At 38.2% G+C, this 12,124-nt stretch overlaps 1 protein-coding gene across 1 annotated transcript; it reads right to left on the reverse strand.

The window, feature by feature from the left end:
- Window positions 1–429: 429 nt before the first annotated feature.
- On the reverse strand, window positions 430–12,015 carry LOC139711166 (cysteine and histidine-rich domain-containing protein 1-like). Its single transcript, XM_071623081.1, has 10 exons — window positions 11,874–12,015; window positions 10,285–10,391; window positions 9,524–9,610; window positions 7,775–7,836; window positions 6,464–6,578; window positions 5,625–5,669; window positions 4,659–4,729; window positions 3,083–3,214; window positions 2,464–2,626; window positions 430–1,494 (listed from the first exon to the last, which is right to left on the reverse strand). The coding sequence occupies exons 1-10, from the start codon at window positions 11,950–11,952 to the stop codon at window positions 1,393–1,395; spliced, it is 963 nt and encodes a 320-aa protein (XP_071479182.1). The 5' UTR covers window positions 11,953–12,015; the 3' UTR covers window positions 430–1,392.
- Window positions 12,016–12,124: the final 109 nt, after the last annotated feature.

Consider the following 12,124-nt stretch of genomic DNA (forward strand, 5'->3'; position numbering starts at 1 on the left):
CCAAGTTTCAAGAAAATACCTCTAGACATTGCATAGATATAGAGGAAATAGTGAAATTTTGAGCATTTGACCTTGACCTTTTGACCTTTGACCTTGAGCATGTGCGCCCGAAGGTTGATAGGCACAACTTCGCCCACTCATACATATACATGCCAAGTTTCATTAGGATACGTCTAACAGTTTTTTAGATACGCTGTCCACAAAATTGATTACGGACGAAAGGACGGACGGACGGACGGATAACCCAAATACATAATGCCTCCAGCAACACTTCATGGCGGAGGCATAAAAAAATGGCAACAACAAAGTAAAAATTCAGGTCTGAAAATCCTCATCTTCGTATCTTCATAAACTGTGTGCTATTTGTTCAGATATAGCAACATTTTGATACAGTGAATAAAAATTGCCAGTCCCAACGGCTTTCTTATAATTGGAGTCACCTGTATGTGTGTAACTTTTACTCATTATGGACAGTTTATATTCAGCTTGAATTATCATAACTTACAATTATAAAGACTGAACAGCCCTGCTGAAGTCATGTTTGGAAAACTTACTTTTTAAAACTAAGATAGAGTGACCTTTCACATAATGTCTCAACATTCATACTCATATTAATGCATATACATGTAATTGTCTACACATATCTGTTTCTACCATTTCTAATAAATTATGTTACTGCTAAATATTTCTAGTAAGGATTGCAGCTGAGAAGTGCCACTTTTGGCCAAGGTTCATTGACCTTTGAACTTTGATCCTGGCGACTTTCCAGAAAATCTTGTTTTGTGTATTTCATTCAGCAAACTTGAGCTAGGCACCCAAAAAATCCACTGAAAGTTTTTTTATGATAGCATGGTTGTAACATTTGGGGCCAACAGACAACCCAAAAAATTGAATGTTTTGTTGTTTTCTTTTTTGGGTGGAGATATAAAAATCTGACACATCTGAACACTTTGTCTCATGCACCTTTGAGAAAGGTTGGACTGACAATGTTTCAAGTGGTGACACAACATTTGCTCCAAGGACTTAGGGTTAGGGTTAGGTTTGTGATAAGTTTTTAGATCTAGTTTGATGTGAGGATTAGGATTAGGGTTACAGTTATGTTTGTGGGTAGAATTCATGCTTGGTTTAGCATGCAGATATTCTATGGCAGCTTTTGTTTGAGGAGCAAATGTCATGGAACCCTTACAAGCAGAATCAGAGGCAAAGTCAAAGGCCCATGATAGAGCCAAACATCAAGCTGACATATTCAATCTGCTGCTGAGGGACAATAAAATATTCTGAGTAAGATTTCATACACACAAATCAGAGGTGACTATTAACTGCACTTTGAAATGTTCATAATGATGGGGCACACATTTGGACAGTCTCTGGTTGGAAAGGTGCCGACCCGTGTCAAATTTCAAACTTCTTCCACGACTGAGGCCCGGCTTTCTGAAGCTTGATCTCCACCTTGGTTCCAAGCATGTTGACAACACTGCTGCTAGGATCAACAACCTGCAAAGATAAAAGGAACATTTTGTAATGGGGTAAAGCCCCCTAACAATTTTGGAAAAATGAGGAATAAAAAGAAGCAACACTGAAGAGCATACAAAATAAGTATACAGTGCACTCTTGTTATAACGAACATGGTTATTACGAAATAAAAATTCAGGCCACAACATTATCGGCTCTATGTATTTTTATTATCTATTTGTTCAGTTGTCATGAAATTTGGATGTAGCGACAGAAAACTGCTGGTCCTGAGGACTTAGTTACAATGGGAGCCCTTTGTACAGTGCACGCCCGTGATAACGAACACGGTTATAACAAAATTCCAGTTACAACGAAACAAAAATTCAGGCCGTTGCATTATCGGTTCTATGTTTTTTATTGTTGATTTGTTCAGTTTTAATGGAATTTCGATATGATGAAAGAAAACTGGCGGTCCCAAGAACTTCGTTATTATGGCAGTTCACTGTACATACAAATGTATGAAGTCTGAAAAAGAAATTAGCTATACAACCAAAAGTCTGAAAATCCTTAATCCAACCTAAATTTCCCTAGGCCTAGAAGTTACTGCTTCTTATCTGTCACATCCAGGCAATTCACAGGCTGAAAAAAATATGCGAGGGTTTCAAGCTTTGAGCTGATTTTATCATAAGATTCTATTATTGGTTTTCTACTGACACTTTGGAATAAATTATTGACTTGCTCTCACTTGTGAAGCTCTACCAGTGATCAAGATTGAAGAAAACCACAGGAGTGCAAGTACTATCATGATAATAGTACTGTTATCATATTACTGCAAGTACTATACTGATGCCACTTTCATTGGAAGTCATATGATTATTCATAGTTCAATAAAAGTGAGCTGAGCAGGGCAAATCATCCTTTTATCTTCAGTTTTCTATTCCAGTTGTATAGTATCTTTGTTGATTTGTGATTTAATGGTGAATAAATAAACAAACAAACAAACAAAATTACCCCTTCTAATGTGATCTTCTTCTCAAATTCGCTCTTCTCCTGGCCAAAGACTATGTGAACGTCGAGGGAAACTTGGTTGGCCTCGATGACAGTCAGACTTGGGTCTGCCTTCTTGCAATAGACTGAGAGAACGGCAACTTTTCCCGTCTGATGCCAATCATGCCTGATTTGATGGGGAAAAGATTACAAAAATATACAAAATACACAAAAAATACAATTTGTTGTAAGGAAGAGGGCTTTATTGGTGGAAAGTTCTACAGTTGTGACATGTATATAAACATATTTTTTGGGTGCAAGTTTCTTCACTTTGTCTCCCTCCATAAATTAATTTCGTTAAGATCGCAACTGCTGATCAGTAAATTAACAAACATAATAATATCTTTCTTTCATTCAATATGTCCAATTCACATAGGTTTCATGCTGTGAATGCTTCTTGTTTTACAGTATGTTCCTGTTTAACCAATACATGATGCATCATTTGCAGATTGCAGATTGCAAGAATGGTAAACAATACAGCTGGCAACTTGAAATGTCACCTCAGCACCTGGGCCAACAATAATCTATTCACGGCTTCCTAGCTCAACAATGACTGATTAATTCTACTTCCTAGGAAATTCACCTGCATGATACTGTCTTCTTTTCTGCATTGTTGTCACTTTTAAACACGTGGTCACCCAGAGAGCAGCCCTCCTGGTTCAAGAAATTGTTGAAATCTGACGTCTTTCGGTTACAACACGACCAGTATTTCATCCTGGGGGAGAAAAGAAAAGTTCAGTTTTCAATAGGGCGCTTACATTGACAAAGATGTTTTACAAGGGTGATTACCATTTCACCTGCATGATACCATCTTCTTCTCAGTGTTGTTGTCGTCATTTTTAAACATGTGAAATTTATCTGTCAGCAGTGATTACCATTGACAAAGAGGTTTTACAATTCATCATTTCCAAATGATTACCATTTACGAGGATATTACAGAATGTTCTTCATGACTAATAGAATCGTTGGTTCAGCCCCCATAGAAAAATCGGAAAAGGACAATGCCCCTTCTGTGGGCAATGTCCACCATCAGTTTTGCAAATAGGTGACACATGCACAAACTTAACCCTATTCCAAGTGGGGGGGGGGGGGGGGTGTCAAATTGACCCCCCTCGACATTTAACACCACGATTCCGCAACGCGCAAAGATTTTGCCGTGTCGTTTCATGACTTTTTTTATTGAAGTCTCCCGCATATTTTGAGACCAAATTTGTGACGTCCGGGTACACTGTTCTGAAGTTACATAATGTTTTGCATATGCATGTCAACCCCAAAACGGCTCAAATTCATGATATTGTGTGCAAATTCAATGCAAATTGTGTTTTTTTGTTAAATTGATATAAATTAGATTATTTCAACTTCTAACCATAGAAATTAATCAATTCTAGCGTAGATAAGTTTGAAAAAGTGCCTGCAACAAATTTTGGCAAAAAAACAATAGAAAACAAGAGGTCGAAAAAACAAACAAATACATAAGAAATTAAGAAAACAATAAAAAACAAAAGAAATTGATTTTGATTTCGCTATTTTTTTTTACAAGAAAATTGTTTGATGTGTCTTGAGGAACTCTGACACAAAAATTTAGGGATCCTTCAGTTATTTTAATGGAGTTATAGGTGAATATATGATTTCATGCATAAATTTGCATAATTAATTTACTAAAAATAGAAAGGCAATATTTTTCTATCGTATGACCATATTATCTTGTAGTTGACATCCGGCTCTATCTTCATGAAAAATTTTGCGGAGATCGGTTACGTGGTTGTGGTTGTGGGCATTATTGAGGGATGGTATAGTATTGGTTGAGGCGAGGATTGGGCTTTTAACTTTTTGTGAGATACTGTACCAAGAAACTACTCATGAAAAAGTACAGGGCACACCATTCTAAGTTTATATGATGAAAATCGGTTCTGGAATGCCTGAGACATCCATAAACAAAGTAAAACAAAGCCATCACAATAAAAGGTGGGTCCCAGCTTTCATTCAGATTGCTCTGTTTGGGTATCTCAGCCATTTCAGAACCAATTTTCATCAAATAAACTTTGAATTCCTCTTGGAATTACAGGCTCTTTCATATTTCATAAGAGGTTTCTCACTATCTCACCAAAAAACGTAAGAAACCTGAAGTTAGGTCTCAATCAAGAGACCCTCTTCCTCACCCTTCATGAAAGATGGCAGCTCCGGGATGATGCCTGCATCTATCGGTGTAGCTGCTTGGTCCTTGGTACTCCTGCAGAGAAATGTGGCAAGTTTAGGAGGTTAAAGTTTTGCTGGCAAGCCTAGTAAAGCAGCAGCCAACCGTCCTACTGGAAAATTCTTCCTCCATGTATTATTTATCTCTTCAGCAAATTTCATGCGTGAATGAAACAAAGCAGAAATGGAAAAGTAGATTCTGGCATATTCAATGGGGCTGGCAGGGGCAAGAAATGTATCCATTTTATCATTGTTGGATAATCCCACAGTGAACAACTCCCCATGGGCCTACTTGCCTTTTTACCAAAATGTTTAAGACATTAAGACATCACTGAGAATGCTGGGACACAGGAAGTGTACTCTCCAGGATGATCAATAACAGCTTTTCTCACACAGAAATAGCATCACACCATGAAAATTTAATAAGGTGAATGACAAGGAATGTTTGCATGACCCCATTTTTTTTTTCAGTCCGAACTGGGCGGGTTTGTGCTTTTGAGCAAAATGTGCAAATTTGGCATGCCTTTGACAGAGTTGGGCATGCAAACATGGCACATAAATGAGTAAAATTGGAGATTCTCCCACCTATATCCCAATCTGGGGACTGGAATGTCCATTACCGCTGTTGTCCAGTGCCTGCTTAAATTTTTGGTTTATAGATGATGTTTTCTGGTGCTATCTTAGTCCTACAATATTTCTTAATATATTTGACAGAACTAAAGTTGGGTGTGAGAAAGCTGAACTCTAAGTGAGAGAAAAATATGTCTTCAGCAGGAGACACATAGCCAAAGTGGAGGATCGCCTGCAGAAAGCAGTACAGTTGGAGTCTCTGAAATCAGATTTTTACAAACACTAGTATCCAAGATGATAAAAAAAACCACACACGCATGCATAGAATACAACTTGCTTGCACATGTCACCAACCTACTCACTTTTTGGCAGCCTTTATTCTTGCATTGTGTTCCTATTTTAATTTCCTGAGAATTATGTGACGAACCTGTTTGAGAGAGAGAAAAAAAAAATGCATGTAATGTTGCTTTCCCACAAATAAGTTGAACTTGATGAAACCACTTTGTTTTATGTACTGAGTACACCAGTGAATAGTTATTTTTTTTCATGTTTCATAATGTCAAGACATTATTGAGAGATCATCAATGCTGCCAAGACCCAAAATGCATTCAAATGCAGTGACTTACCATTTGGACAAACTGTAACAAAGACTGCAATTAAAGGTGTATGTAGGAAAATGTGGTGTTCAAAATCAAACAAGCTGGAGCAAAGTTGGATGACGAAGTTGTATCATCCCATAACTTTCTCTTTAAATCACGCACAGCAATCATGCACCTAAGGCATAGAAACTTTGGACTACAAGAGGATTAGAAGCTGAAGGTTTTATATTTGGAGAGCAGGGAGTTTAGAAAACTGAGTGAACACAAAATCTGTTTCCCTTGTCAATGAGTACCAAAAGACATTTCTGCTAATAATTCTGTTCATTCATTTTCTTATTACTGCATGCAAAAAACAGTTTGCATTTGAAGCACACTGTGGACTCTGACATAATCCTCTCTTTCATTACTTAAATTTGTAGCATCCTTGGGCAAACGATCCTGCTCTAGATTAAGATTTACAAAGAAAAGATGAAATACACTAAAAGTATCAATTATAAACTGAAGTAACTTGCCTTTTAGTTTAATTTTGAATGAAAAAAAAATCATAATTACCGTACAAAGGCCCCACTTAACATTGGTTGCTAAATAACAAAACTGTAGACAAAGTTTCTGTCAGCCCTCCCACCTTTGCTTTCTACATTCATCGACATCTTTTCCAGAGCAGCTCGAAGTGCTGAATCTACCGACACTGGTAGTCTGATTTTTGGTTCATCGGCACTGCAGGATGAGAGGAATACTTTATGTCACACAGAATACAGACGGAAAAAACATTTTTTTAATATGATGAAACAAGTGGGATATGTTTGAAAAAAAATGTTCCATAGCTCTGTCTATTTCTTTCAAGGTCCTACATTGCAGCTCATTTCATAACAAATGCTGTGAATATATTTCACTGTTCTTTCACACTTCATAAACCTTTGATAAAAGAAAAAAAAATCTGCACATCTTATAAAAGTTATGTAAGGAACTTATATCTTAAAAAGTTATATAGTTTCAAGATGCTCTGTAATGGAAATTTCCCCATCTGATAAAATCACACAGCATACAGAAGGAAAAGCCATTTTTTAATATTCCAATAACTGAGATATATTCAAAGAAAAATTCTTCAGCTCTGTTTTTTTCTTTCAAGGACCTGCGTTGCAGCTCATTTCACATCAAATGCTGAATCTATTTTATTGTTCATTCAAACTTCTTAAACCACTGATTCAAAGAAAAAAGAAGTTCTGCACATCTTGTTAAAGTTATGTAAGGAATTAATACCTTAAAATGTTATATTAGTTTCAAGATGCTCTGTGACATTCAGGAAATTTCCTCATCGGATAAAACCACTCACTGAAACAGAAGTTTGCAAAATCAGTTGACTTTTCAGGCTCACATGTAATGAATAATAATCATGATTTATGCAAGACTTCTGTCAGCAATATTTTTTTTTCTCCATTTTTGTGACATCAGTAAAGATTATGATGTTCCTTTCTCTGCACAATAGACTACCAAACAAACATACAAAAATATAAAATATTACACAGCAGTAAAAGTGGATATTTTTGCGCTCAGCCGGGTAAGAAGAATTTCAAAATCAAGACATCAACTACTGAAACACATGGCAAGCAAAAATATTCATGTGCTTTTATTTTCGTGCTAGTTTCTGGTTCTGCGAAATGCGCAAAAATTTCAACACCCTGAAAATTTCCACTTTTACATTATTGTTTAACAATTATCAAAGTAGGCTAGACACTTATACTGTATTGTCCTGTCTACCAACAAACACTGTAATTTTTAATAGAGGACTCATACACTGACGGAACTTTGAAGTCTTCACACGTGTAAATGTCTATAAATTTTGAAACCTCACTCAAATGAGTAAGTGCAATGTGGCAAGATATCAAATAAAGTGACAATGGTATAAACTGTACCTCGGTCTCTCTGCTGGATCGGCAGCTTGTATGGGTTGACGAACAGGAGGAGGTTGAATGGGCTGGATTAAGAAATATCCCAACAGTAAAGAAAAAGATACAGTAAGACAGGTTATGATTTGGTGTCGAGAAAAATGCCTGTTGCTGCACCTGATTATAGATGAACTCACATTTAGTGAGATTTACTCAGTAGTTTATGCATTATTATACAGAGCACTTGTTAGACCCATTGCAATACATGGGGCAGAAAGCTGGACATTGAAGAAAACAGACAGGGATAGATTGCAGGTTTATGAAATGAGATGCCTAAGAACTATTGCCAGGGTATGCCTTATGGACAAAATAAAGAACAGTGACATCATAAGGCAGCTCCAAATTAACAATGAAGTGACAACAAGCCAACACAAATGGTTCCGCCCTGTTATTTGGATGTCAGAGAACCAATTGCCCCTGAGGGCATACAAGAACAACTTTGACACTCCAAGACTGCCTGGACGCCCCCCATTGCGCTAGAGTGACCAGATCAGAAGTAGAATACAGGATGCTGAGGAGCTGGCCAGGGAAAGAGACATGTAATTATGTATGGAGGAGGGTCACCCGAAGGAGTGCAAGGGGACATCACGTCCTGTGCAATTAAGTCAAGTCACATTTAGTTGGATACCAGATCAATCCATCACGCAAAAACATACATAATCTGGCTACAAAGACATTGTAGTCCAAGATATGAAGTCAAAGCAATGCTCCACACAAATGGCAGTTTATAGTTTACACATTTTTGCATCATGGGGTTGACAGAAACTGTGATGTGTCAGACAATAAATTGCAACAGCACGAAGACACTTTGTTATAAGATCTAATCTTACCCAATGAGTATCCCTACGGCAATTCAACATATGTGGCATCAAGTAAAAGTCTTTTTCCATTCATATTAAAAAAAAAGAAAGAAAGAAAAGAAAAGCACTCCAAGAGCGCAGACCTCCGCCAAGCAGCTCATTTCCGTCCATACATAAATGCTGAAAATCGCTAAAATATCGAAATGAAGCTAAGCTGCATCAAAAAATAGAAGCTACAGCTGTAAGAGTGTTTACCTCATCAGTTTCCTGCTGCGCTGCTCCTCGAACATGGCACGCGCTTTGGTATGTGTTTAATGCAAACTTCAAATATGCGCATCTTCAACTCCCAAGTACATTGACCCTATTTGCCAGAATCTGAAGAAAAAAAAATCCTTCAAAACTTCATAAAAATTCCCAGATCACTACTAAAATTTAATCATCTATTCCTTGTGTCATTATCAACTTTTCCAGTAACTTTCATCCAAATCTGTTCGCAAATTTTTGAATTATTTTGCACACAGACAAACCAATGCAGACAAAAACATAACCTCCTTCCTTGGTAGAGGTAAATATCCTTGACTTTCACATAATATACAGGTGTATATGCAGAACAGTTCTGTTTTCAAGTAATGTTCGCTTAAAGTATAACTCCATAAGTACGGGAAAAAATACATAATTTCACATGGCAGTAACATAAATCCAGGCAACACTGTCTTAACTGGTAGTTCGAAACAAGAAACAACAAACAAACAGCCTTTGCAACAATTGATAACACACCCTTTTCATGTTAACCCATCGAGGACGGTTTGATTTTGCCACAACACACATTTCCCACAGACACCTGCCCGAGTATACTTGGGACTCGTCCTCAACGGGTTAAAGACTGATCAATGTCACTGTTGTCACTACACTGTACCTGTGGTAACGGTTCATCGACATCATTGGACTCTTTCTTCGGTTCTTCTACTGGTTTCACTGGATTATGGTTGGACTTAGAACATCCCTGGAAAGAGAGAGAATGAAAAAGTTGATGAATGCTCACAAATGACACTGTTGACCAAGTATACCCTGCCATACTTACAATGCATCTCACATCAATAGTGCAGTCTTTCCTCAGAAGAGACACTAGGCTAAACCCTCATGTCTGGTAAGTACCAAAAATACTTCACACATGTTCAGACAGAAATCATGACAGTTAAATACAGATAAAGTGATGAAAACCAGGTTAAAAAATAAAAAGACAAAAAGGAATATTTCAAGTACACGTACATGTACAATGCTCCATAGTAGGCCAGCTACATTTTGTATCTGCCATGTAAGTTTCCTTGCTGCCAAGCATGGATTAATTGTTGTTGGACTGATGCCAAAATGACCAGTATCTTTGTGTCATATTTGAGCAAATACAGAACCAGTCTCCATTTATGTATTAGTAGGCTTCTCTTACTTATCTTATCTTATCTTTTTATTTTTAAGAGATAACCACTTTCAGTGCTTGCTAGATGCATGCATAGCTGTGCAGCTCACTATTCTTCTGTTCCCCTGCCAGCCACAAAAATTACAATTATTAAAAATCAGGGAGGTGAGGGTGCAGACTAGAGCACAAAGAAACCTTCAGGATAATGTGGCTACAATCAAGAGACCACAAGAGTGTGATGTATCTTAGGAGTAAGCACGCACCGGAATATTCAGGAACTCTGTGAAATCAGTGGTTCTCTTTTTGCAGCACGACCAGCCCTTCAGAGCATCGTGAAAGACGGGCACCCCAGGGTGATGCACACATGCCTCTGTCATTGACATCAGAAAAGAAAAGGAAACAGTTTATTCAATCAGTAATTACTATAGAAACAACTGTGCACATTGCATTACGTTAATGTTAATGTGCTCGGTAACTGTACACCCCACCACGCTTTTGATGTTCATACAAAAGAGTTCATTAAGCATTCTCATTACATGGATAGAAAATCTGTCTACATTAAGAGGACTCTTATTATTTAACATTAGGTTCTAATTGATGAGGTATGAGTTTTGTTCAATTTGTCTGCCCTCTGCTCTGTACAAAATAGAATTTGTAAGATCGCAACTGCTGATGCTGATCTTCATTTTTTAACAAACATGTCAGAAAAAAAAAGGTACGATTTCTGAAATAGATGAAAAGGAGGATCGACCCCCGCTGGTACCAGGCATTTTTCCAACATGTTTGTTAAAAAATGTAGATCAGCAGTTGTGATCTTACAAATTCAATTCTGTACAGAGGGCAGACCTACTGAGTACTGAAGAAAACTCATTCATCGTATCTTCACCCCTGTGCTTCATCTCATGCTTGAATAATATTAACTGATTTTGACAGTTCTCCTCCTGTCAAGGCAGATGTACATAATGCAGAGACTCCAACCCCAAGCACCTTCTGATCTGGAGATTCTCCCGCCTGAAACCCTTAGCAAACGGGAGACTCCAACTTGATGTGTGCGAAGCGCGAAATTCCTATGGTTCTAGATGCTCTCTGGTGCTATCTAAGGCTTATTTTTTTAACATATGATAGAAATAAGTAAGAAATCTTTTCCAACGGCAGACAAAGAGCCAGGGCGGGAGAAATTAAATCTCAAACGGGAGAACGGGAGATCTTGCAAATATGGGTTTTCGGCGGGAGATCTCCCGTCGAAAACGGGAGAGTTGGAGTCTCTGCATAATGTAGTCTTTGTGGAACATTATTTGTACATCGTATAAATTACCATGGCATTGATACATGTGTACTGATCCCAAACAACCCAGACACACCCGATATATCCTATGTTATTCACTATTTGGTGTTTGGCACTTCACAAAAGGCAATAATAATTTAGGGTAACTTTAGGGGTCTGTGTACGGCTATGCGGCTTAGTGATGATGCAAGCAGATTGAGTTCAGCCGGCCCAGGGCCAAAGTAGTGTCAGAATTAGATGACATATCTATTTCCAAACATAATATCAAGTCATATACACCCGCAGTGAATGATATGCCATCGCCATATCGTGATACGATCAATTACAGAGCTAGCTCGCGCTCGGCCTGGTAGCTGGGAGGATGTTTCTTACCAGCGCGCCCGGGCGCCGGCGGCTCGCCCGCATGCGGCGGGGCTGAGACGGCGGCAGGTTACGGGAACCCACCGCAATGATCACATTTCCGTACCCAGTGTGAATGAATGAATGAAATGTATTGTTGGTGATGCTACGACTTTGCGAATGTTCTCGATCGTCTTGAAGAGTCCCAGAAATGCGCGAATAACTCACCTGGTCCATCCTGATCTTGAGAGTAGTTAATTCCACAACCCTTATTAAAGCACTGTAACCTTTCTGTAGCCGTCGTCATTTTGGTAAACTGCAAATGTATCCACGTTCGAATCTTCGTTGCTGAAAAGATCGAGAGGAACGAAAGCCGGTTCCGTGAAGAATCACTGTGTTTACTTGCACACACATGCCAAACGTAGATTGAGTGTGTGCGGGGCATTCGGCAACAAAGATAACAGCCCAAAGAAAATCGA

Source organism: Diadema antillarum, unplaced genomic scaffold (genome assembly GCF_040938485.1).
Source record: "Diadema antillarum isolate AM-2024a unplaced genomic scaffold, OU_Dant_1.0 seq00001621_RagTag, whole genome shotgun sequence".
Lineage (NCBI taxonomy): Eukaryota > Metazoa > Echinodermata > Echinoidea > Diadematoida > Diadematidae > Diadema > Diadema antillarum.

Bases quoted from the DNA above. Each gene is read 5' to 3' on its own strand.
- LOC139711166 (XM_071623081.1), bottom strand. From the start codon at position 11,952: ATGACGACGGCTACAGAAAGGTTACAGTGCTTTAATAAGGGTTGTGGA. The intron at 4,730-5,624 runs GTGAGTAGGTTG...ATTTCTCTGCAG, and splicing joins AGAATAAAGGCTGCCAAAAA to GAGTACCAAGGACCAAGCAG. The intron at 3,215-4,658 runs GTGAGGAAGAGG...TTTCTCCCCCAG, and splicing joins GCTGCCATCTTTCATGAAGG to GATGAAATACTGGTCGTGTT.